This window comes from Galeopterus variegatus, unplaced genomic scaffold (assembly GCF_000696425.1).
Source record: "Galeopterus variegatus unplaced genomic scaffold, G_variegatus-3.0.2 Scaffold159, whole genome shotgun sequence".
Lineage (NCBI taxonomy): Eukaryota > Metazoa > Chordata > Mammalia > Dermoptera > Cynocephalidae > Galeopterus > Galeopterus variegatus.
The window spans coordinates 399,234-427,107 of NW_007726270.1; the positions used below are offsets into that span (position 1 = coordinate 399,234).

General features: G+C 39.2%; 1 protein-coding gene across 1 annotated transcript in view; it reads left to right on the forward strand.

The window, feature by feature from the left end:
• The window catches only part of MBOAT2 (membrane bound O-acyltransferase domain containing 2), an 87,317-nt gene extending 71,707 nt beyond the window's left edge, over positions 1 to 15,610 (forward strand). The window contains exons 7-12 of the mRNA XM_008593504.1: positions 518 to 710; positions 4,916 to 5,019; positions 9,244 to 9,308; positions 10,715 to 10,847; positions 13,018 to 13,169; positions 14,829 to 15,610. Of these exons, the coding sequence (XP_008591726.1) occupies positions 518 to 710; positions 4,916 to 5,019; positions 9,244 to 9,308; positions 10,715 to 10,847; positions 13,018 to 13,169; positions 14,829 to 15,054 (873 nt within the window). The 3' untranslated portion in view covers positions 15,055 to 15,610. The remainder of the gene's footprint in view (positions 1 to 517; positions 711 to 4,915; positions 5,020 to 9,243; positions 9,309 to 10,714; positions 10,848 to 13,017; positions 13,170 to 14,828) is intronic.
• The last annotated feature ends 12,264 nt before the right edge of the window (positions 15,611 to 27,874 follow it).

Sequence of the window (27,874 nt, forward strand, 5' to 3'; positions counted from 1 at the left end):
GGGGGGGGGGGGGGGGGGGGGAGGGAGGAGGGAGGGAGGTTTCAGTAATGGGCCACAATAATCAACCACATTGTATATCGACAAAATAAAATTAAAAAAAAAATAATGTCCGTGAAATGCTTAGAATTTGGAAAATATAGAAAAAGCAGAATGGAATATATATATATATAATTCAGATAAAATCCAATTCATATAAGGTCATTATTATTCCTATTTTTTTATATTCACTTCCATTCACACCTCTGCACTTGTGCTTGCTTTTAGATTTTGTATTTCCTGAAAGTTCTGACAACACAAATTGAGATTTTAGTGTGAGTTGAGCCATAACTCCTAGGTAGTAGTTATAGATAAGGCTGGAAATGTTCATGCTGTGAGTCCACGGAAGACTTTAAATGCCGAGTGCAATGTAGCTCTTGTTTTGTGATCAGGAAAGTTATGGGGTTGATACTACATTCAGGAAGATTAATCTGTCAGTAATACATAAAGTGAATTAAAAACAATGTCTTACATTTTTCAGATTGCAGTTATTCAGAAGCTCTTAGTCTGTGGACTTTCCTTATTATTTCACTTGACCATCTCTAAAATGTTACCTGTGGAATACAACATCGATGAGCATTTTCAAGCTACAGCTTCCTGGCCGACAAAGGTTACCTATTTGTATGTCTCTCTTTTGGCTGCCAGACCCAAATACTATTTTGCATGGACGTTAGGTAAGCAACATGTAAATAGACTTTTCTGTGTATGTGTTAAAGTATATCTTATAGATAGCCATGAAAGTACCCTTCTGAAGATACATAGTTAAAGACCTGTTAGAAAAATTAGGGTTATCTATGTAGAAGACACAAACCTTACAGCTCATATATAAGGATATTGTAAAAACTGGATCAAAGCCCATTTTATTATAAGACAAAAATAGTGGATCAAAGAAAAGACAGCAGATATTTATTGAATGCCTTATCGTATGCTAGAATCTGTGCGAGCCAGAATAGGTACTAAAATGGTATGTCTTAGTCTCAAGACACTTATAATTTCGTATGATTGTATTGTATTAATATCTGTTAAACAGACTGTTCACCATAGGTTGGCAGTTATGCCTGGCCCACAGAGCACATAGTAGAGAAAATATAGCATTCCATGTGCCTTTAAGGTTGTGATTTCAGCAAGTGAAAATGGTTAGTTTTGCACTCATGAGCAGAGAGGTGTGGAGGTGCCTAGCCTTCTGTGAAAGGTGTCGCAAGGGCCGTGGAGGAAAGAGGGAACTGGGAAGGAGAAACAGAGCTTTCACAAGACCTCGCCCGCTCTGCTGAACAAGCCACAAGAGACTTTAGGCAGGCTGATGTTGGTAGAAGATAGTTCTGGCCACATTTTGGAGGATGGACTGAAGTGGAGAGACTCTTCACTGGATAAAGTGAAACCTCTTGTATGTGTCTTCTTTTATCTCACCCACTAGATAACAAACCTCTTTGTTCTTAAGGTTGTGTCCTACTTGTCTTGTATATATTTGGTTCTCATTGAGTTTTTGAACAAATGCACAAAGAAACATCAGCAAAACAAGGTCAATAATAAGGCCTGGAAAAGAAAAAACCCAAGACCAGTTCAATTTAACAAAGTCTATTTGAACAAGAAAAGGGTTCTAGAACTGGGCAGCATTCCGGACCAAAGGTGGTTCAGAATGCTCCCACCTCACCACATGTGCAGGTCATATTTATTGCCAGAGAAAAGGAAGGGACACACAGAAACAACCTGATTGGCTGCAGTTGGCATTTGCCGTATACTAAGGTACATAGAAAAGTTATGGAAAGATTCATATGATCTTTTAAAAAAATATTATGTATTTTATTTTATTTATTCAAAATATTTTAACATTTACTTGTATATATTTGTGGGGTACAGTATGTTATTTCCATAATATGCATATACTGTACAATAACTTACTTAGGGGTAGATAGCATATTTTTGTATCCATTACTTCACCACTTTTCTTATAATTCTATTTTTCCACGAACTTTTTGAAGTACCCTGGTATGGTCATAATTTGTCAGCTTTAGGCCTGGGATTGGCTGGGGGTTTGGCTACTATGATTGGCTAAGATTTAATTGCTTAGTAATGAGGGCATAATCCTGGGTTAGATTACAACTTGCTTGCACATTAGGCTAGGTCACATCACTACATACAGAGATAATATTGGGACAAACTTATTACCCAAGTTGGAAGGCTGCTTTGGGCCAAGCCAATTTAACAGGCCTGAGGATTGGCATTTTACTGTTGATTTTATTTTGGTTATAATAAAATATAGTTTGGGACTAGGATCAGTGTTTTCCGTCTTTTAGCATACAATTGCACACAATAACATCGTTAAAAGTTACTTTAACCTGGCAATTTAATGGCCAGTTAAAATATAATGTTACCTTGTATGGATTTTAAATTTATTTTTTTAAGGATTGGAATTTTTTATTCTAGCCAGATGTAAACATCAATAATAATGAGATTTCTGAAGATGTTGTACACCTATTGTGCTAGTTAAATTCTGACTTTAAATTAAGACTGAGAATTTTCCCAGACCAACCTAGTATTTGTAGGGTTTTATAATAATGTGACCTATTTGTTGAACTACAAGATTTATCTGCACATTTTTGGGTTTGATTGGACATCTAATTGTTGAAAATCTGTCAGTGGAAATAGGTCATTGAATTCATAAGGGTTTTGAGAAAATCACAAGATTTTTATAAATATGTAAAAATGTACAAGATTTATTTATTATTTCTTTGCTATAATTATGACAATTAAAAATTACTCTTAAGAGGCTTCTGATACCCTCATTCTCAGTATTTGGTGTGAAAAATGAGGAAAAGGTGAGTTAATTCCTTTTCCCTGATTCTTCTTTAAGAAAATAAACACATCAGAATATATAAGAATAACAATTTGAAATTGAACTACTTTTAAAGAATTTAAAGAATTCTTAGCCATAAGGCTATAACGTTAGTTAATTAAATAAATACTTATACTATGTCTCTACTATCTCAACCAGTACGAGTAACAGTTTTGGTCTTGGTACTGGTAAGACCTAAAGTCTAAGTTTGAATTTTGTGTCAGTAGAGGAGTTGGACAGAAGGCTTGCTGCAACACTGCTGCGCACAGTCCTCTCTTCTCTCCTCTGCCTCTTTTGGTTTTTAAAACTGTTTATTTTGTTGTCACATTGGAGTTTAATGATCTCTGGAGGTCCAAGAATATGCGTTCAGGAATCCAAGAGCTCCAAAATAATTCTTTCATTTTATTTTTGCATTGTGGTGATAATTTTAAAAAGAACAATATAAGTATATTCTGGATTATGTGGATAATTACCTTGCTTATTTTGGTGTCCACATACACATTTTTGAGTTTACTATTTCATTGGTACTAAGTGGCTATTGATACTATAGTGTTTAATTTTTTAATACAGGGTTTCTCAAAATACGATTCAGGCTTTTAGAGCTCCACACCCCTGTGGTCCTGCCTTTTCTCCCTCATCTCTTCAAAAAAGTGATTTTTTGGATTCTGCACAGTTATTCCCCTTTAACTCACATTTGAGAAACATTGACTTAGCTTGTGTAGGGACAGATGAAAGCTTAAATTGATGTTAATGGTCAGGTATTTGGAATCAGAAATTGCTACATTCCTGTTTATATTAATGAAAACTTGGAAGCTTTCTCAGGTTACCTGAGGTGAAGATCAGGCTGAGTCTGTGGAGGGAGTTGGGGGGACGGAACTTGGACACCTGCAATTTGATCTCCCCAGGTTCTCTCCTTTCTTCTTTGTTGACCGCGCCCTGGGTCAGTCCTTTTGTGAGATGGGAGCTGGTTAGGAGCTGAGTTGCTCTCAGATCACAGTAGGCAGAAAAGATGGAGAGAACGAGTAAGGGAAGGAATCAGCAGTGGTGGCAGCCATGAGGGAGGAAGGGGTTGCTCCAGCAGCATTGGCAGGGTGTGCTGCGCGTATTATTAGTAGATCGAACATTACTGTATTGATAGGCTTCCCTTTTGGGCTCCTGTTTTTGACCAAATACAGCTTACCTCATTAAACCTGACAGAGGGATAAATCTTGCTGGTTTATTTCTTTTTTGCTAGGTTTGATTTTTTTTAGAGTTCTGTTCGATATACTAAAAAGCACTAATAAAGAATAAAATAATTTAAGGATATATGTCTATGTAGGCATACTAATTTGCTGGGTTATGATGGATTTCGGTTTGTTTATTCTTTGGTCATGACCCAAACAGCATAAATATAAACACTTTTCCAGTTGGTTGGAAAAGGGCTCATTTGAGGCAGAAGCTTCCTCTGTAGCCTAATCAAGCAAGTGTGTATAGCAAAAATGACTCATCGAGCATTGTGGTGAAAGGATTAGAAAACGAATTCTGGAGACATGCATAAAGTGGGTTCTGATGAGCCAAGAAAGAAAAAAAATGAAATGAAAATATTATGCCTCATTTATGTTCTTATTTATAATAAAGATCAAATATGTGCTTAAAAAGAACATGGTGATCCTAGGTCAAGACATCCCTCTGGTGATTCCTTAACAGCTGGCAGAGCACACTCTGCAGTATTCCTCTGGATCATTCTGATACTGGAAAGCTACTTCCTGTGTTGTCTTCACGTTTAGCCTTCTGGTCCTTAGCAGCTCTGACACTCCACCTGCCCTCAGCTCATGCTTGATGTCTGATGTTCTGATGATTAACCAAATTGTCCGTGATGGGGTAGTTATTTTCACTTTATGTGATAATGTTTCTGACCTCTCCTAAAAATTAGAACAAATCTATTTTTTACTATTTAAGAATAAAAAGATCATAGTGTATGATAACATACACCTTCTAGGAGAAAATGGTAGATTGATGTATAGGTTCTTAATACTTATTTTTTTTTTTTTACTTTGTTTACTACAGCTGATGCTATTAATAATGCTGCAGGCTTTGGTTTCAGAGGATATGACAAAAATGGAGCTGCTCATTGGGACCTAATTTCCAACTTGAGAATTCAGCAAATAGAGGTTAGTAAGTCATTAAGTCAGTAACCATATGATACTTTAAGTACCCTAGTTTGCTTTCATGGATTGTGATGTAATGTCCCAAGATTGGTACTTAAGAGTTTTTAAGGGCCGGCCCGGTGGTGCACTGCTACAGTGCGCCGCTTGGGAAGCGCGGCGGCGCTCCCGCCGAGGGTTCGGATCCCACATACAGACCGGTTCCCACTCGCTGGCTGAGCGAGGCGCGGGAGCAACACCGAGGGCTGCGATCCCGTTGCCGGTCCCGGTCCGGTACGGGGGCGACACTGAGGGTTGCGATCCGTTGCCGGACATGGAAAAAGACAAAAAAAAAAAAAAGAGTTTTTAATACTCATTTTTTTATTCAACCAATGTTTATTAGTCATCAACCATGTGCCCCAGGCACTGAGGATCCAGTGAATAAGACAGGTACAATCTGGGCCCTCATGGAGCTTTAGTCTAGTAGGGAATTACAGAATACAGAAAAGTAGCTTATGATGCGAGAAGTATAGGGCATGTGGGTGTTTCTAAGATAGGAATCCAACTTAGACTAGGTGGCTTGGAAAGGGTGTCCTAAAGAAAATAATGTCTTATGCCAAGTCCTAAATGATAAGTAGGAGATAGCCAGGCACTCCAGGTAGAGGGAGCAGCCTGCGGGGGTGAGGATGGGTGTGTGGCGCATGCAGATTTTTAGTGTAGATGGTGAAAGATGAGTCTGGAGCGGTAGAGCCAGGCCGAGCAGTGTGGAGGCCAGATTAAGAGTTTTGAACTTTCGTATAAGAGTGATGGTGCATGGCGGGTGGGTTACATATGCAGGCAAGTGAGGTGACCGTACAAGGATACTTCAGAAAGTGCATTGAAAAATGAAATTAAAAGATAATATGAATCTTTCCATGAACTTTTTGACGACCCCTGGATCTGGTATGTAGAATGTGTTGCCCTCAAGAGACAGAGAGATCTGTGAGGAGATTGTTGTGTTGATCCAAGGTATTGGTGACCTAAACCAGGAGACTGCCAGTGGGGCTAAAAAGACATACACATCAAGGCAGCTGCGTAAGAGGATTGCATAAGAGGTGACAAATGGGAGTCAGCAAGAGAGAATGGGTTATGGCTCAAGCCCAGACGTCTGGTTTAAGCAACTAGGTTTATAGTGATACCTTTCACTGAGATAAGGAACCAAGAATAGGCACAGGTTTGAAGGGAAAGATAATGTGTTCACATATCAGACTTAATGACTTGTCCAGCAGGCAAATGAGTGTTCAGACACTGAGCAGAGATGTCTAAGCTTGAGATTGTAGTATGGGGACTATCAGCATGTAGCCAGTTTAAGCCCCGGGAGAAAGCGAGAAAGTAGCCATATGAGACCTCTGGGAGAGAGAGAGAGAAGCGGCGAGAGTCCCCAAAGGAGCACCAGTATTGGAGGCTGGGCGAGAGTAGGCGTTTAAGGAGGAGTAGCCAGAGAGAAGGAAACCATGCGCGGACGTGGTTTTGCCAGTCTGTGACGAGGATTATTCCAAATAGGAGAAATTACCAAAGCTTCAGGAGAAAGGTTGACAGGGAACCTCATAATGAGTGGATTGGGCTGGACCCACCGTGATCTTAGCATTACTACTAGTGGCTCTCAGGCATCAAGTGCCCGCAGAGGTGAGGAACCGCAACGCCCTCTCTGCAGTAGTTTGCTGAGATGATTAAACCTTGATCAGGCCTCCAGATCCTTCTAAATTTGGAGGGAATGTGGAGTATGGAGAAGTAACTTAAACACCAGGCCCAGAAGGGAGAAATTTTATAGGATATATGACACAATTTTTTGTGTTAAATGCACCATCTGAACTTTTTTTGGATCCTGACTGAACAACTGAAAAAAGACTTTTTTTTTAAACAATCAGGGATATTTAAATACAAAGTGGGTATTAGATGATGTTAAGGAATTATTAATTTTGTTAGGTCTGATCATGGTTTTTTAAAAGTCCTTATTTATTGGACGTAAATTCTGAACTATTTACAGGTGAAATAAGATGTCTGGTATTTGCCTTGAAATATTCTTAACAATGTCAGTGTACAAATGGGGAAGGAGAAAGCGAAATGGATAATTGTTTAAGTTGGGTGTTGGATATATCATAGTCTTTGTAACCTTTTGTTCATTACTACCACCTTAAGGAGCTTTTTGAGACATTTTCCCCTAATCATCCCCCCATGAATTTTAATACCAGATATACTGTGTATCTACTGATGTACCATACATGTATATTCGTATGTGCTTTATACATAAAAAGGGTAAGATTTTTTCGCTCCTTAAGAACCACTTTCCCTCTTCATGGAGGTGATATCACCCCTGTTGAGAATGCATGGTATAAGAAAAAGTCAAGAAAGGAGTTAATTTTTCTGAATGAGGGAATGTTCATCAGCACTAAATGCCACCGAGATATCAAGTGAGACAAGGACTAAGTGCCCTGATTGTTTGTGGTTTTGTAAACAGAAGTTTCAGGGTAGGATTGGCGTAAAGCCAGATTATACAACACTGGGAAGTTTATTACCCATAAAGGGAAGGAAAACAGAGATAGGGCAATAGTTAAGGGGAACAGGGAAGAGAGCTTTTTGTTTTGTTTAATTTTGCCTTAAAATGAGAGATTCACACTTGTTTACTAATTAGGAGACTATTTGAAGAGGGAGAGTGTGAAAATACAGGAGAAGGAGAGAGAGACTTACAGCTGAGGGCCCTGAGAAGATGGAAGGGGGGATATGATGTAGAGGACAGGTGGAGAGCTTGACCCTAAAGAAGAAGGGCCACCACCTCACCCCTATCCAGGCAGAAGCAGGCAGGGGAGGTGTGCGTGCGGCTGAGTTTGAAGTTTTGATGGTGAGAATTTGGAGTTTGACAATTTGTATCGTCTCTAAAACAAGAGGCCAAGTCACCTGTTGTGAGGGAGAGGGGGTGCTAGGATGAGCAATAGACATGGGGATATCTTATTAGGTATTAGATTGAACTGTCTGAAGTTGCTGATATTTACCTCTTTTGGACTTACCCAAAACAAAACAAAACACAATTTCAAAAGGTTGAATCCAGTAGCTGTTTTCAAGAAGAGAAGAATGAACTGTCGAGGGGAACAAGAGTTGTTTGGTAGGTTGAGGGCCCAGTTGAAGTAGAAAACCATGAACTTCTTTTTTTTTTTGTCTTTTTTCCGTTTCCGGCAACGGATCGCAACCCTCAGTGTTGCCCCCGTACCGGACCGGGACCGGCAACGGGATCACAACCCTCGGTGTTGCCCCCGCACCTCGCTCAGCCAGTGAGCGGGAACCGGTCTGTATGTGGGATCCGAACCCTCGGCGGGAGCGCTGCCGCACTTCCCAAGCAGCGCACTAGCGCAGTGCGCCACCGGGCCGGCCCGAAAACCATGAACTTCTGACAAAGGTTTAGAATGGGATGTGGTGTTCTGCACTCAGGTGCAGGTCTTACCAGGAGGGGAGATGGACAGTATGGCTGATCTAGGGTTAGAATTTTTTGATAGGTAGGTGAGTTGAAAGGAAAAAGAAACTAAAACATCAGGATTTTGACAAGAGACAGTAAATAATGCACCATTGAATCTAAGATGGTAAGAAGGAAATGAAAGCCAGAGGAGGAGACAGTTACATAGGATGGAAGTAGACAGGCCAGGGGACGATCAAAGGAAACATTAGTGGGAGTAACGTGGGTGAGGAGTCTGGAGAGATAAGAAGCCATGGTTTGGAAGATGGGTGTGCAGACTTAGTCTTTCAGGGGTAGCATAGAGCCAGGGGGTTCCAAGATCGAGTGGCCAGGGACAGAGACAAGGGTCACTGAGTGGGTCATTGCTGTGAATGTCCACTTCCCCTGAAAGGATGGTGGATTGTGGGGGAAAGAAGATCCTGAGGCAGATGTTCCAGTCCCCAGCACAAGAGGACAGGTTGTTGAACGGGCATTTGTGAACTCCATCAGGGATTTCTTTGGATTAATTTTATGACAACCCTTGTAAATGTTAGTGTATAGGAGGAAGTGGTGATAATCCATTTACTCATAGATGTTCCCCAAAATAAACTTTTATAGAGTGATGTTACTATATTAGAAAAACAGTATTAGGGAAAGACAAGTCAATACACTACCATCATTGTTAAGTAATTTTTAATTTTAATTATTTAGCACAATAAAACATTATTACTTATATTTAAAGCTTCATTATTTCGTTGGCCGAAGAAAAAAGTTCCTTTGTTTTTCAGATGTCAACAAGTTTCAAGATGTTTCTCGATAATTGGAATATTCAGACAGCTCTTTGGCTTAAAAGGTATGTTCCCTCAAGAACAATCTTTAGATGTGCTTTGGCATCTGGTACTTGACGTTGAGCTTCACTGATTGAGTTCAGATTCTTGATTAAATTACCGATGTGTTGAGTGACATTGTGACCTTGGTGTTACCCAGGGAACACTGTTAGCACCCTCCAGAGCACGGCACTATCATATCAGAACCATTTGGCTTGAGTCATGAACGTAGCTGTCACTGCCCCTTCGGCCTGCCTTTAAAGGCCTCTGCCAGTGTGAGGGCACCAGTGTCCTCCACTGTAACTCCTGCCTCATTTATTGGAGATTTGATTAAAAAATAAAAAGTATCTGTGCAGTCACTTTACATGTGCCCTGGTTTTTGAAGTTTTAAATATTTCAATTCAAGAATCTTTATATGTTAGGAACAGGATACAAAAATGTGTGAGACAAGCAGCTTCAGCCCATGCAGTCACAGAGTTCACAATCTTGTTAAAAACACAGCCGTGTCACTGGACACATGCTGAGAGAGAGCAGGAGCAGTGAGGGCGTGCCAGGAAATGAGGGGCGCCTTCTCGGGAGTAGCTGGTGCTGGAGCTGCGTGCGGGCAAAGGTCAGGCGGCCCAGCAGAGGGGCGTGCACAAAGCCTGAGCTAGGGAACTGCACGCAGACTCCCAGGATTCTTGCTCATCATCCCAGTAAACTTATTGCCTTGTTTTGAGTTTATTTAATAAAAAACTGTCCCTGTAATGGTAGGGCTCTGAGCGGCCTTCTTTCGTAGTATCTTGAGGTATCCAAAATGTATCATCACTTCATGGTACCTGTCAGTCTCCCAAGTTCTGCAGATTCTCTGAGCTAATCTATTGTGGGTTTTTTGTGTTATATTTTAAATTTGGTCCCTTAGGAAAACCTTATTTTCATCTGAGTTCTCTATCCTGTTAGAGGAGAACTTTGAACTAAGCACAGCCTGTTTGCCAGAAAGAATAATGATATTGTGTCAATTTAAGTTGTTGATATTTTTAAAGAAAGTAATAAAATAACACAGAATAAAAATAACTTTAATATTAGTTAAAATTTATTTTTTTGTAAATTGTATAGGCTCCCAAACACTGGAAATGTTAGTTTTAGCTATTATACGAGGGTACTTCAAAAAGTTTGTGGAAAAATGGAATTAAAAGATAGTACAAATCTTTCTATGAACTTTTTGAAGAACCGTCATATGTATCAGTAAGAAGATGGTAATTAAATTATGTTCCTAAATTTGACACTTTATAGCTGTAATGTCCCTGAGATCACACATTGAGTTATTGCTAACATAAGGTGTATTTGTTTTCTTGGTTACCCTAAATCCCGTCAGGTAATAATGATCGTTGCAGGCTTTGTAAACTCAGATCATTCACGCCTCTTGGGTCTCCATGTTTTTCATGGTTTCTAGGGTGTGTTATGAACGAGCTTCCTTCAGTCCAACTATCCAGACGTTCATTCTGTCTGCCATTTGGCATGGGGTGTACCCAGGATATTATCTAACGTTTCTAACAGGGGTGTTAATGACATTAGCAGCACGAGCTGTAAGTATCAAGCATTTTATTTTATAATTCAGTGGTTCATTTGAACTGTTACATAAGGCTAAATAATTAGTCTCTTTTCTAAGGTAGACCTATTTCTTTGGCTGTGATCAGCATGGTCTTCTCCCCTGGGAGTGAGGTGTGTGACTGTGTGCGTGTTTACTGAGTGCCCACCATGTGCTAGACCCCATGCCTAGTTCATCAGAGGAGGAGACTTGTTTTTATGTGGTTGGCACATCAGAGGCACTCACAAATGTCACTTGTCTTTACAGAATTTTCTGAAGGAGAGATAAGAACTTGAGTTAAATAAAGATGATCAGAATGAGTAGGTTTATTTTAGAAATGTTTCCTGAAAGCTATAACTTTGGGTCTCCTTTTAGATAAGGAGTGGAATATGGATGGGCTGTTCTGTTGGTGGACACCACATTAGAAGTGGAGCACGATTATTTAGAGTATTTGCTTGGTTGGAACCTGGAGTAATATTTTGGGAAGCAATCGAGAAATTAGGTTGGTGACATGGGAAAGGAGAGGTGAAGGATAATTTAGTCTAAATCCTTGGAAGTCAACTCGAGGAAAGTGACATGACAAAAATGGTGTTTAACCAAGCTTATCATAGCACTTAATAGGTAAGATGGCTTCATCTAACAAACTAGCAGATATCTACTGTATTCAATTATAAGGTACCTTGGGAGAATATGAAGAAAATATCAAGAAGTATTAACTAAGGGCTGTACCTTCAGGTAGTCTGTCGTCTAATTAGGTATATAGGTGTATGCACATGCACGTCATAAAGCATAGATGATAGATTCCATGGGTTTTGTAGATAGTATCATAGGTGTTTAGAGATGGGGTTGGTTAACTAGAGATGATTTCATTAGGAAAGTGTTTGGATATGGGCTTGAAAGATGAAAGTTATTTTAATAGTGAATAAAGAAATGGGGGAGAAAATGACATTCTAGGCATGAGAACAGCATTAGCAAAACCAAGTTTGAAAACACATAGTAGAGCTGGCCCATTACTTCAGTTGGTTCGGATCCCCGTATCAGCCAACCGCCAAAAAGAAAAAAAGAAAGGAAGTGCATGGTGTATTTGGGGAGTGACAAGCAAATCTAATTGAAGCAGAAATTTCATGCATGCATAAATAGTGAATAATTATAGATAGGCAGATGGGGGAAAGGAGGAGGGCAATAATAGAAGAACTTGAACACCAGGCTGGGAAAGAGCCTAATGCTATTCTGTCTGCAGTATCAGGGAATCAGGTACGGTTTTTAAGTGTGGAAATGGGATGCTGACAGCCATACCTTAGGAAAACGGATTTGTCACTGGCAAACAGAATGGAATAGAGGGTAGATGGCAGCTGGGGCAGTGAGCTAGGCACAGAATAGCTGGTGCCAGTGACTAGAATGATGGTCTGTGCATGGAAGAGCCATTAACCAGGCACCTGCTCACCTCTGAGAAATGTATATGGCATCTTTACAGCAGGGCCATGTTTGACCTATAAGCATATTAGTGAGGAATACAATAGAAAATAGAAAATAATGTTTGGTTAAGCTTGCACATTTCATAACTGAAATGTTTTAACTGTTTTGAAAGCTAAAAATAAGTTATTAAAATAGTGGATATTAGAAAACACCGTTTTTGAGAAGCTCTTCCTAGCTTCCATTAGTGAATGTGTGTGTGGTTGCCATTACTAAAATAAGTGCTCTTTGACCAATGCTGAGCTTAAATAAGAGCTAAGAATGGCTCTTGTTTCTCACTTCACAGTGGTAGAAAAAATTGAAAATAGATTAAACTTTACTTATTTATATAATTTACCAGATATGATTTAAGGAGCTCTAGGCAGTGTTATTTTTAACTTTTTAATTTTAATACAATTTCACACCTAGAGAAAAATTACAAAAAAACTTCTATATGCCCTTTACCCAGATTAACCAGTTGTTCACATTTTGTCGGTGTGCTTCCTCATCCCCCGTCCTCCACCCCTTATGCATACCTCTATGAGTTTTTTTGGAACCGACTTTTCCTTTAGTGGTAGTGCCATTTTTGACTCCCACCAGCCAGGTATGAGAGTTTCAGTTACGCCACATCCTTTAAATAGTTGATTTGGCCAGTGTAATTTTATAAGTAATGTAAATTTAAAGGTTTAGCAAATATTTTTGTTTCTTTATTTCAGATGAGAAATAACTTTAGGCATTATTTCATCGAACCTCCCCCACTTAAATTATTTTATGATGTTATAACGTGGACAGTAACTCAAATAGCAATAAGTTACACAGTTGTGCCATTTGTACTTCTTTCTATAAAACCATCATTCATGTTTTACAGGTAAGTGTTTCTTGAAAATTTGTCAGTGGGAATAACTTTATTTTTAAAGGAAAGTTTCTTGCTATTGGGTAGAATAGAAAAATAGTACCATAGCCTCATTTCCTGCTGCTAAATGCATTATCAGTTACTTTTTAATCCTACAGAAAGCAGCCTCAGGTTTCTTTATGGAATGACTCATACCATTGAACCCTCAGATGAGAATGGGATTGAGACAGAGAAGTATCCACTGGGTAACCACTCCTTCACATCTCTCACAAAGGTTTAACCTGAAACCAAAAATAGCTTACTTGTCCTAAACCTATTTGGAAAAAAAAGACAGCTCTTTACAAAGAATTACTTATTATCTTAATTTCTTTAATCAAAGGAAAATCCAGGGAAAAGTTGGTAGACTGGTACAAAGTTACAAAGTTACAGTCAGATAGGAACAGCAAGTTTGGGTGCCCTAGGGGGACAGTAGCTAAGAATATTGCACTGCATATTTCAAGATACAGAGAAAAGAGGATCTTGAATGCTATACCCACAAATAAATGGTAAATGTTTACGTGACAGATATGCTTACTATTCCGATTAGATCAGTATACAGTATATGCATGTGTTGAAGCAACAAACTGGACCCCATAAACATGTACTATAAAAAATTTAATTTTTAAATAATCAAAGGAAAATAAATTCCTTATATGTCATTTGTTTCCTTTTCACTGTCCTTTATATTCCATTGATATTGCAATTATCTCTATATTACAGAAATTGTTGTCTTGAATTTCATATTATTTGTTTATTTCCTCTCTCTGCCCCACCAAATTCCACTCCCCTCATATTAGATAGTGATATTTTTGAGGTAGAAAACTTTATTCATTCATAAATTCTTTATTAGTCTACCATTTAGAATGACCTAACACAGAAAGTATGTGGTCAAAAGGTTGTTGAATCAAGTGTGACGATATAGGAAGACACTAGTATAGGAAGACATTAAGTAACTCCTGCTAAAATTTCCTTTTTAACAAAATTATTACATATTTTTGAATGTGACTGGGCTGTTGGTGGGAGTTTCTGTCCCAGGTACTTAGTTCAGAATCACTTGAACTTACAGCTGTAGATGCAAATGAAGTCATGTTTGGTTTATATATAATTTGGAAAGTGATCTTTCTAATAATACTTTGATAATGTGATCTTTATCTCGTGAAAGTAATCATCAAGAAGCAGTATTGCTTGTCTATCACCCATTTCATCAAAATATTTGTAACTTAATTAGAGTAAGTAGGAGGAGGCCAGACTAGTAAGTCTTTACTACCCCTCTGCTGTCTTTGTTTACTGACTGTTTGGTTCTCTGTGTTGGAGAGATTATTTTCAGTTTGCTACCGGTTCTGCTAAGTACCTTTTTGTTCTTGTTCTGTTTAGCCACGGCCTTCTGACCCTTGCAGAGGAATGTAATGTGATACCTAGTAGCTTCTTATAGGCATCTGGGTTAATCCAGGGCTTTATAAATACCCACATGCAGGCATATACTGCAGAGTTTCATCTCCTAAGGGGAAAATAAAAGAATAATGTAGTAAATAAACACATCATAAGGGGGTGTGTGTGTGAACTTTTGACGAGTGTTCAGTCATTAGGGATTATTAATTATCAAAATTTAATAAATGTTTTTCCTTTTTCTTTTAGCTCCTGGTATTACTGCCTTCACATTGCTGGTATCTTAGTGTTATTGTTGTTACCGGTGAAAAAAACGCAGAGAGGAAAGAATACACTTGAAAATGTTCAACTCTCACGATCCAAAAAGTTTGATGGAAGAGAAAACTCTTTGGGACAGAACAGTTTTTCCACCATTAGCAATGTTTGCAATCAGAATCAAGAAATAGCCTCTAGACATTCATCACTAAAGCAGTGATGGTAAAGGGCTCCAAGGGCTGTTTTTGGATGTTAACAGAAACCGATCTTAGCACCTTCTCAAGGGGGTTGTGTGTGTTTGAAAAGAGATTATGTGTGTGTGGGGGGGAATGGAACCATTTAGAAAGGGAATTTCCTGTACACCACATTGGAAATGGAGTGAAAGAACCCCTCCCATGCCATGTCCCTGTGGGCCACGCCTTATATAAAAATATTTCCATGTTTCAGTGGGCACGCACAACCTCAGCTTGTGTCCATAGGGTCAGGTGCGTGCCCTGTTGCTGAATGTATGTTGAGTATCCCAAGGCACTGAAGAGGTGGAAAATAATCTTGTCAATCTGGTGATTGAGAGGAATTAACTTTTCCAATGAATGTCTTGCCTTAAACCCTCTATTTCCTAAAATATGTTCCTAAATGGTATTTTCAAGTGTAATATTGTGAGAACACTATTTCGATATTTGATGTTGTGTGCTGTAAAGGAATTTAGGAGTAATTTGAAACATGATATTTAAGATCATGGATATTTTTAAAATGCAATAAACATCTCAGTATTGGAAGTGTTTTCTTAAAGTATCTCAAATGGCTACAATACATAGTGAAACTGTAAACAGTAATGGATGCCAAATTATAGGTAGCTTATTTTGCTGGAGAATTTAATTACCTTGTGTCAGTCAGAGAGCCCTTCAAGGAGGAATTTCTTAAACATAATTAAAGGTTGGTAATGTGATATTTTAAGCTTATTTTCTTAAAAGAGAGAGAAAGAGAAGGTAACGCAGACAGGTAGGAAGGCAGGAATGAAGAAAGCACTGTGTGGCCTGGCGGGGACTCCCTGTGGAGTGCCACTCACCCGACCTGGGGGTCTTTGTGCTTATGTGAGACATGAATGTTTAGTAACTTTGTAATACTTTAGACTTATAAGTGAAATTTACCAAGCATAAGTTATATAGAATTACGGGCCGGCCCGTGGCTCACTGGGTGGAGTGCGGTGCTGATAACACCAAGGCCCCGGGTTCGGATCCCATATAGGGATGGCCGGTTGGCTCACTGGGTGGAAAGCACTGTGTGGCCTGGCGGGGACTCCCTGTGGAGTGCCACTCACCCGACCTGGGGGTCTTTGTGCTTATGTGAGACATGAATGTTTAGTAACTTTGTAATACTTTAGACTTATAAGTGAAATTTACCAAGCATAAGTTATATAGAATTACGGGCCGGCCCGTGGCTCACTGGGTGGAGTGCGGTGCTGATAACACCAAGGCCCCGGGTTCGGATCCCATATAGGGATGGCCGGTTCGCTCACTGGCTGAGCGTGGTGATGACAACACCAAGTCAAGGGTTAAGATCCCCTTACCGGTCATCTTTAAAAAAAAAGTTATATAGAATTAGAAAGGGTTTGTGAATATAATAATGGTGGGAGATTGCTCAAAAGTTTTGCAGGAGAAATCGCTAGGTACAGTTAATATCTGGCTAAGCAATTTCTTATCCTTGACTGCTCAATTCATATTTGGGAACGTTTTAGGGAAATGAAAACTTAGTCATTGAGTCTGAATGATGTTTTTTGAGAATAATATAAATTCACTTCCAAGCTCTTAACTTCTCACATTAAAATTTTGCTCTTAACTTTTGTTAAAATGAATTTTAGATTCTGTAAGTAGAAAAATGTGCTTTTATCTTATGGGCCATTTTGACCACAGTTAATGTTGCCTTGAATTACAGGGTGTTTTCCTGTGATCCCACCAATTATCGTGATTGCTGCAGGACAGGGGGATTCGGCTGCAGGCACTGGAGCTGGCCTTCTGGCCTCAGCCACAGGTTGTAAATCCCGCCCCATGGGAGGAGAGAGGGTCAAGGCTTTCTGACTTCCCAGTATTTGACCGATGTTTTTGTGGGCTTTATTTTCTTTTGCCTTAAATTTTTTAGTGAAATGCAAATTGTCTATCTTTGATGAGTCACTCTCTTTTTTTTTTTTTGGTCACTAATAAATTTGCAAACAAAGTTAAGGACAAACAATAGTCTGGCCTGAGCTATGTAGTCTTTCATCTGAAGCAGAAAGGAACAGCAAATGCACTTGGAACTTTTGAGATCTTAATCAGCAAAAATGTCAATGTGTTTTTTTAGAACTTTAGAAATATCCTAGTCTATTTTTATTTTTCTAAAGGTAAATTTTTTCCATGTGATGAGGTTAACCCTGCCCTTTCCTCCCAGAAAAGAATAGACAGCTAAATAAATTTTCTGTTTTCCCATGCATTGAAATTAAGCTAGCTCTATAATGTGAGAGGATAGAAAAGAATGTTCATGGAAAGTACCTGCCCCCCCCCCCCAACGTTTCCATTAATTAGTTTAATTAATGCTGCAGAGAATCTGATCACTGTTAAGGGAAAGTAAATAAATTTAGAGTTTAAAAGGCAGGCTGTCAGAAGTGAAAACAAGAAGGCTTAAAAAATTTTTTTCCTCCCTTTGGTTCAGCCTATCTAGCTACTTGTAAACAATCACCATTATTTTTGTTACCTGAATATGTTTTTTTTCTCAGTACGTAAATCTAAACCACCGTTACCTAGTTCTTGCTTAATGAATATAATCGTAGCACTATCATCCAGAAAGCAGGGTATTTGATTAGTTTTCCAATTCCTTTGAAGATAATACATTACATTTGATTGATTTTCATCTCCCCAAATGAACTAGTTATTTTTATGAAATGGTTTCCAGATAGCTCTCCTCTAATTTGGAGAAATAATAATCACAAATACACAACAATCTAGAATAATAACTAAAATAATTCTAATACTCAACTTGATTTTTCTCCTCATGGAAAAGAATGTGTGCTCCATAAAATGAATAAATCTATTTGGAATGTTGTAAAGATTAATATTTTGCTTCTACTTACAGTAGAAGAATTTAAAACTGGTATATCTCCACTGCTGAGTGTAAAGAGATTCATTGTAATATGTGCTTGCATTATTTTTTAATCAACAGAAAAAGATTCAGTGTATATTTATATTATTTTTCCACTCTTCAGGCATCATAAAAACACTCCAGAGATGATCAATTAACATCATATTTATACTTTTGGTTCATTATATATTACTCAGGGAAAAAAATGAACAAAAATAATTATTCTTCCCTCAATTTCATTTTCTTGAAACAATAATAGTCAATTTAATTTGATGTGTCTCAGCTGTCACCATCTTACAAGTGGCTCATTCTGTTTTTAAAATAAGCATTCTGTTTTTATTGTAACTCAGGATAATTGGGGAAATTTATTTAGCTTCTAAAATATCCAGTGTCATAGAGAAAATTTATTCGGCTTCAAAAATGTTTAGCTACCACTTCTTTTATCAGCCGTCACTGTCCACTTGGTTAAAAAGTATTTATTTTTATTATTGGTCTCCATTATGTGTGACACACAGGATTTCCACACGTACCACTTTGGAGAAAATTTTGCAGAAAGGAGGTTTCTAAAAAGTGATGGTAACTCACATTTAAGCAATGATTGACCTGGGAGGATACTGGGATCTTCATTCCGGTTCTGTCATTAATGAGCCTTAGAACTCGGGAGAGTCACCTGTCCTCTAGACCTCAGATTCCTTAGTAGTGAGCAACAGGGTTAGTCCTAAGAGTTTGGGACCAGTTGTGTTTGAGTTGTGAATGGAAGCCATTAGGATGGTCTGTAGGATTCATGGATGTGGCTCGATTGACAATCAAAACTATTGTCATGGTCATTGTGTTTTATTACTTGGGCTCAAAGCCCTGACTTTTCAAGAGGTTATCATTACAGCAAAGGAGAGTCTTTCAATCCATTAAATAAGAAGTATATCATTCTTACTGAATATAGCCCTTAAAATAAATATTTTATAATAAAATAATTTTCACTGAAGAAAACATATTTTCCTTTTGCTTTATCTGCTTTTTGGTTTCTGTTTGTGCTATGTAAAATTGGATAAGATATATGCTATTGAATATTTTATTCAGATTACTGACTTTACTGGACAGGGTTTACCACGACGTAACTTCTCAAAAATTATTTCATTCAAAAATATTTAAAGCATAGTTAATTTAGTTACACCTTATTTTAAACTACAGAAAACAATTACTTTAAAATTTTGCCATTAAAATAATTACAAAATTTAACTTTTATTCAAGGACTAGATTACACTTTAGGACAAAAATCTTTCCTATTAAAAATTCATACCTTGTAAATATTTAATTTATATGTTCATGAACAAATCTGGACATTTATAGTTACTCTTGTTTCCTTATTACCAGTTAATCGTAGTTATTATTAATTGGTTTTAAGAGTTAAACATTATAATTGAGAGAAAAAATTACTTGAGAGAATAATTGTTTCAGAAGGGTACCTGTTATTTCTGTGTCTGCTAAGGATCTGTCCAGGGTTTTAGATATAAGCCAATACTTTATGGGGCTTAATTCAGGCATTAATAGTCTATTCTGGCTGAAATTTAATACATCAGATTTAACGCAGGTGCAGAATGCTGAATAACACTGTGAAATGTAATCTTAATGCCCTCAAGTACCTTATAAAAACTGTTACACTTAGTTCAGTGTGCATTTCATGAATAGCTGACCTTATATACACTTATCTTAGATGCTGAAATTTTTGCTTTCTACAGCCCTTGTAAAAGTGGGTTTTTATCAATGAGTGCTCCTAATACTGACGGAATAGATTTGGGTTAAAAAAAGAAATCTACTCTGAAATTTGAGCTTGAAAGGTTGTAATCTAGAGGGTCTTTACAGTGTTTTTCTGCAACACCAAGTAATCAAATCTATTTATAGTAACTCATTACAGATGAAATTTTAAAATGAAATTTTCCATGTTGGTATTTTGTAGGAATACTCTTATAATCAATGATTAAGCTACTTTTTGAGGCTCTTGTTGTACAGAGGATGCAGCCAATTATGTTTTCATTGGTAGGCTGCTTAATAATGTTTTTATATGTTTTAAAGTAATATTTATTTTGATAGGGTTTTAACATTATACAAACCCCAGTAAAGAACTGACAAGCTCCGTAGGTCATTAATTAGGACAACTTTGTGAAACAGAGCCTAAAGACACATTTCTATGCCAACTAATTTGTCTTGCCTTTAAAACACACTATAACTCTTCTTTTAGTACAACTTTTATAAAGCAAAAAAAAGCAAAAAAAACCTCCAAAACCCTAAGACTACATGTTCTATAAATAATAGTATAAAGATCCATGTAAAACCACTGTCTGAAGCTTACTCAGTGACACTCAGCCATCTCTCCAGCTGTGTTTTATCAAATTTTGCTACTGTAAAAAGAAATGGAAATAAAATGAAAAACCAAAAGTTATAGAGCAACATAAGGAAAATGACTGACCAATTTCTTAGTATCGTGTTTGAAATGGCAAAAGTGACTGGCTGCCTTTTACTGGAGTCTTAAATGACTATTTTCTGTCCAGTCTCTATTTTGGGTTAACCCTTTTTGGAAATTGATTTAATATTCCTTTCTGTCCTTTCCCTTTAAAGGACAAGCATATACGTAGAGAGTTTGTCAGACTTTTAAAATATGCTTCTTTCCCAATTTAAATATTTTTTGGTTCTGTATACACGGATTTGTCAATGAAGTACATTCGCTTCTGACTTTGTCACAAGGAAAAAGGAATCAAACAGTGAACACGAATGTGTTCTGAACCAGTCTTGTCCGTCTTGTCACCTATATGTGATGCTCCTCTGAACCAGAAGGGGCATGATATATATAAGGCAATAGGAATGAAAGTAAAAATAATTCAGGTGAAAATGGAAATTTTTCCATGTACAGAGTGAAAATGTATGATTTCATTCCTGCCTTCCTTTAAAAGCTGTATCTTGACCCCTGCCTAGCCGTAGTTGGACCTTCAGTTACCCAAACAGGAGGAGAGACCCAGCTCCAACAGCCAGAATTCACAGCATTTACATATGCCTTCCTGGGTTGAGAGTAGAACGTGCTGTTCTGTGCTTTTTGTTTTTATTATCCAAAATACTTTTTTAAGTACGCGTTATTTTTCAACAGATCCATAAATTAGTTCTTGTTGTATGGTAAATTAAAACTACCACTGTGTCAGTTAAACTGTGATGTGATAATTTTATAACCACTCATCTCTAGTCTGTGTCCTCAGAGCTGCACTGGTGGCTTTTTGCTGGGTTTTAAAGGTGTTTTTATCTTACATATAAATATGTTTTTTTCTAATTTGTGTGTCTTTAAAACTGATTAAATAGTTTAAAAGTATGTGTGTGTTTGCTAATTTCAGAAGCTTTTAATTTCACCTGTATACCTGAAAACTGGGCCTATCGTGAGAGTTAATCGTCTTTCATAGTGAAGCATTCTTCAATATGGTGATCATATTCTAAAGAGTCTTTGACTCCATAACTGGCTAAAAAATTTTTAAAAGAAACTATTGTCACATTATAAGCACTGTGGAAGGTAATTTAAACAACCTTAAATTGGTATGTAACATCTGTCTTCTGTCCTAAAACAAACTTTCTAAAGCGAAGATGATGCTGATTTTCCTCAGTGAAAAGGAAGCGTTGGCCTTCCAGGTTCCCAGTACTCATGTCTGCATCTGGCTTCTGCTTTTGAGAAGCAGAGTGCTGGGACTCCTGCTAGATACCAGACACTAGGTTTCTGTATCAGGATTACAGACCTAAGAGAATTTTGGAGTGTGCCTGAGGGCTCTTCTTGACACTGCTATGAACAGTTGTGGGGGAAAACGTCTCATATTAACTTTCACTATTGTACAAAGATGATCTAGGCTGAACATATGCACAAGTCCAGTCACAGTGCTTTCTCTGTGCAAGACCTTGGGATATCATGTCAGATTTGTCCCCATTTTGAGATTCAGGGCCATGCTGAAATTCATCCATGACTAGAAGCAGTAAGGACACAGAATTTCAACCATGCGCTGGGTCACAAGAATAAATCACTGCCTTGCCCTTGAGGAGCTAATAGATAATTGCCGTGAAATACAGTTAGTATTTTATTAGAGATATGCATGAAGTGCATTTGCAATAAGGAGGGAGCAGGAGCAGTAGGGAACCTGGGAAGAGTCTCGGATAGTTCCACAGCAGAGTTTGGCTCTTGGACTCTTGAGGAAGTCTTTTACAGTGTTGCTTTGTGTTGCTTCGCCCCCCACAGATTTGTCACCCCACTTCCCCTGGGTGACGGAGACTCAAAGGATTACTCAAAACCCATTTCTTCCGAGCAGTGAGAGGCCCCGAAGTGGATAATCTCCCTGCAGAACCCTCAAGCGAGAGGGATCCCTTCCTTGGGAAATTAATGCCAAATTGGGGTTCTCTTCCTCCATTTATTTTTCCAGACCAGGAAGTTACAGGAAGAGAACAAAGGTTGGGTTATAGTTTAATAATATAGGCTGGTAACTTTCAGTGAAACAAGCCAGATGACATTCCAGTAGACAATTAAGTGGTCCTGTCAACAACAGTTTGATCTTAGCAAACATTCCTTCCCACAGCCATCTCTTAGTATCTTTACATAACAACCAGTAACTAGTCTGTCCTTGAGCCAGCAACTTTGCTGTGTCGCAATTCTTATCTTGCAACAGAGACTTATAGCCTGAGGAAAATTTCCTGTCCTTGCAAGGTCAATCAATTCTTATCTTGCAACAGAGACTTATAGCCTGAGGAAAATTTCCTGTCCTTGCAAGGTCAATATTTGAAACTGCAAGGCTTTGGAAGACCAGGCCCTGTTAAGTACATATGCTTTTTAGTATATTCCACATTACTGGGCTGAAAAGAGGTGTGAGAGAAGTTAAAGAAAGAAAAGCTATGGCAAGAATTTCATGAAGTGTTATACACAAATAGAATAAAGACGAGTTATGCAAGTGTAGATCTATTACATTCCAACAATATGTTTCATCTGTTTAATAACTTTTCCCCAGTTAAAAGAAGGAATAGTAGAAAAAATATTTCGTTTAGCCAGTTTTTTAAAAAAATAAGGACTTACAAAATGTTTCAAACATATAGTTCAGTACAGAACAATTTAACAGATGCTCATGTGCCCAACACTCAGATTGAATGGATGCTATCACTTTGTCACATTAGGTTCAGATTCCGTGTTTTTTCATGAAATAATGTACCTAAGGCCAGCATACTTACCTACCCCAGACTTTTCTCCCTCATAAGCAATGCAGATGTCTGTATGAGCCTCTTTGGGTGAGGTTTTCACTTGATTGCCTTTCTTATGAGCTTAGCTATGCAATTTAAAAAATAATTTTGTTATATATCCTATAGCTTGTGTAAGTGTTTTCTAGATGGTTGTGTTGGTTCAATCTGCTTCTTGTTGGAGCCACATGTTAGCTTGGGTTTTTAAAGTCATTAATTATTGCATTTCTTTTTACTGGTAAAATTTTTTGTTTTCTTACTGTGTATCTTCTGCTGTTCAGGTATGCTTTGTTTTGTGCTTGAGCCATTTTTGTCATATATTCCTGAGCAATATCAATGGCACTTCTTGGTAGAAGCTGAGACTCACTACCAGCAGAGGGGCAGGTCCTGACGGGTCAGCCAGGGTGGAGCTGGATGCACTGTGCCCCAGGAGAGGAATGCTATTCACTGGTAGCTGTCCATTTTTGTAGGGTGACCCTGAAAGTAGCCTTTAAAAAGCAGGCCTAGGATTTGAGCTGAGATGCCAGCCATTTACAGCCACCCTGCACTCAGAGACTGTGGAAAGTTGAGTTGCTATTTGTCACTCCAGACTTCTTCAATGCGTGAGTCATAAGCCTAAAGAATATTACATTCACATTGCCTTAGGATCAAACCTTTTTCATGGGGGGGGGGAACAATTAGCAAATAATGGAAACCTGTCCTACAATCCTCAGCTTTTACAATAAAGCTTCTTAAAAGAGTAGTCAACACAGTACCTGTGCTTCCTTAATCATCTCCAACCCTCGACTGAGCCACTTTTACAGGGGTCATTTTTGGCTTCTTTGTTGCTGGATCTGATGGTTTTCAATCTTTATATCACTTAATCTCCATAGCATTTGACTATATTAACTACTCTCTTCCTGGAGCTCTTTTCTTGGCTCTGTGTAACTATCCTTCCTTGCTACTCTTCTTTTTTCCTCTCTGAATAATCTTCCTCAGTCTCCGGAGACTGCTCTTCCTCTTCCCAGTTGACACGTTTGACTACTCTCACAGTTCCTGCTGTGTTGATTCTACCTGTTACCCAACCAAGAGGCTTTCCTCATCCACTGCCAAAATGACTGAGTCCCTCATACTAAAGTTTGCAGTGTTAAAGATTAGCATTTATTTGGGTGACCATTCAAAGGAGCCTGTGGGACTTCTGGTCAAAATGGCGGAATAGATGGTCCCCAGCATCACTCTCTCCCACAAATCAACCAATTTACAACTATAAAAAAGCAAGGACAGCCAAGCTGGGGCTGCTAGAGCTCAGGGGAAGAGAAGGAGAGACCTACGGAGTGCATGAAGGCTGGAGAAGCCACAATGAGAGAAAGAAATAACCACTCTGACCCTTTCGAGCCCTGGCTGCTTCCAGGCTGGAGCTGCTGTGAGCACAGAGCAGGAGCTGGCAAAAGCAACAGCTGTGCCCTTCAGATGGAGTTGCTTGAAGGCTGCTTTGGGGAGAAGAGGGCCTTGGTGGTCCCCAGGCCAGCAAGACCACAAATAGAGTTTTTGTGGACCCACATAGGAGCAAGGAGCCACAACAACTGAAAAAAAGGAGCCACTCAGAGGCTGGTGAGTCATCACAAGGGACCAGTGCACAGCCCATCTCATGGGAAGTGTTTGGAGCACAGGCGGTTGGGGAGATGGGCCCACTGGGGGAACACTGGGGCACAGCAGGGACAGCTGATCTGCCTCGCAGTCAGCGCAGGACCACTCAGTGGAGACTGGTCATGAATATAGAACTGCAGGGGCAGTTTGCTGGGAAGACCAAGGCCCAGACCAGAATTTCTACACAACCCAGATGTACCAGATTTCACTAGACCTGGAAGTACCTATAAAGTCAACCATTAAGACCTGAGCTACACAAAAAGCCTTCCCCAGGGAATCAGCAGCAAAGCAACAATTTAGCTCAACCACAGAGCTCAAGTACTGGTCCCCACAGGAAGTTCCCCCATTTTAGAAGTAAGCAAAGGACAACAAGTTAGTTCCAGCACAGAGTTTAAGTGGTGGGAACAGCAAATAATTTGACACAGAACTGAAAGAAAAAACAAAGTACCCACAACCAGAGACAAAGTTGATATTAACTGGTAAAGGTTTCATTTCACTAAAGAATACCTATAACACCTAGAAGGACCAGAAGTCCCCTGGGCTACCAAGCCATAAAGGGTGGAAGGCTGGGGGCCTCAGCAGTGTCCCCCAACATCCACAACCAGTCCCAAGGGTGGAGGACAAGGGACTCGGCTACCCCCACAACACACACAGTCACCCCAGCAATGACCGTGTAGTCACTACAGGAAGCTGCCTAGGCTTTTCTGAGCCAGGGTGGTGGGGGGCTCTGGGCTTTGGCCATGCCCCCCCAACACATGCAGCCAGCCCAGCAACAACCACTGAGCCACTGCAGGAAGCACCCCGGGCTTTCCTGAGCTGGGGTGGTGGGGGGTGAGGGCTTTTGCCACACACCCCTGACATCTGCACCCAGCCGGGCAATGACCAAGCCACTGCTGGAGGCCCCCTGGTCTCCCCTGCAGGAATGAGGGGGTTGCCACAGGCCTCAATCCTGCCCTTCCTTCTTCCTCCTCCTCCCATCACATTTCCTTCCCCTTTCCCACTCCCCCTCCCTCCCAACTGCTCTGCAACAACATCCTTAAATGTAAAAAAAAAATTAATAAAATAACATTTTCTTTGAAAAAAATAAAGTAAAAAAACCCCCAAAAACCCCCCCACAAAGGAGCCCATGGTAGCTAAAGGAGCTTTAATACCCAGGACTCCATGAGCACTTAAAACTAGATACTTAAAGGGCAGGAATTGGGGTAGGGGGTCTCAGGAAGCATGTGGGTGTCTGATAGGTTAGTGGTGGGGTCTGCATAATTATTTCTAGCATCCTGGCTAAGGTCCTTCTTGGCCCCTTTGAGTCTGGAGGTGTACAGACTTAAAAACAAGTTTGTAGCAGCAGGTGTTTGGCAAAGATAACTCAAAATTGGCCTTACAGATGTTATCCTAAGCCATAGGCTTTCAATTAAGGAACAAACATCCTGACCTTTAAAACAAGTCTTAGCCTAAGGAACAAACATCCTGAACTTCAAATCAAGTTTTAGCCTGAAGAAGTATATGTTTAATCAAATCTAGTCTTAATATTAACTAAATTTGTTAGTCCTAGGAATCCAGCCTGTCATGCTTAGTCAAGCAGATTTTCTTTTGCTATTCCTCTTTCCCCCAGCCAAGGGCTGCTCTGACTGAGGTCAGGAGAATAGGTAGGGGAAATTGGGTTCTGTCCCCTGGTAGCACCTCCAGCACATATCTCTACCTACCTACCTTCCTCTCCCTCTCTGTATGCGACCAATATATATGCAACTCTCTGCTAAATATTTCCACCTGACACTCACAAGCACCTCAAACCCAGAACATCCAAAACTAAACCCATCACCTCATTCCATCACCCCCAAAGCTTCTGATTTCTCTTGTAGTCCCTATCTCATTAAAGATTGTGAATATTTCCCTGGTTACCCAAGTCAGAGGCCTGTGCACCATCCCTGACTTTGTCAACACCTATGTACAGCTGACTCCATCTCCACTGACCCTGCCTCCCAATTTCTCAACTTGTTTATAGCAACAGCCTCTTAACTGGACTTCCATTCTCCAGGCATGTCTTCCTCCAGTCCAGTCTCTAAAATGCAGCCTGGAGTCATCTTTCTAAAGCCACAAATTGGGTTTTATTCTCTTGCTTCTAAAATGAAACTCCCCCAAAACTTTTATGATAAATTCAAACTCTTAAGTGTAGCATAAAAGACTTTTTACCATCCAGCCCCTGCTCACCCTTCGTCATGCTTCTCTCTCCTGACTTCCTCCCCTCCCAGTGCACACGCTGCCCTTATCCTCCAGCCACAGTGAATAATCCTCCAGTCTGTCTCTCTCTCTCTGGCCTCGGAGCCTTCCTACCTGCTGCTCCTTTTGCAAAATTCCCCTCTATACCACATTCTTTTCACCTCTTCTGCCCAGCTAACTTCTGCATCAACATCAGGAAACAGCTTCATTATCACTAACTGGGAGATGTTCAGTGAAACTGTACTATGTGCTATGGACTGTGATGAATGCTAGGCATTTGAAAGGAAGATACTTTTTGTGAAAGTTGTGAAAATTGGAATGGAGTCGCTTGTGTTATAAAACAAAACAGAACCCTGACAAATAGAGCCAAGGAGGGCTATGAAGGGAGGTTCTTATGCATGAATGCCCGATAGCAAAAAAAATCACAAAGGACTCTACAAAACCACAACCTTATACACATACAAAAAATACTTCTATGAGGACGTCTGCCCAGCAACTGCCCGTTCAACCTCGGACTGGGGTCACCCTTGTTATTGATCCTTGTAGCCAAGGGTAATTATCCTAAACAATTATGTAATGTGCCTCATTTTTTCCTTTAAAACACTTTGTCTTCCCTACGTCCCTGAATATGCACATAGTTTACTATGGCATGTGTATTCACCTTGCAATGTTACATGCCAGTTACACTCATTTTTCTATTAGAGATCCTCTCTGTTAATTTAGGTTAACATTTTCTCTAGGCAACTTTTCCTCAGACTTCTAGGCACAGATCCTCTACTCATTATTCTTACCTGTGCCTTATATCAACCACGTGGTGTTGTAATTGTTAATATATAATATATATTTGTTGC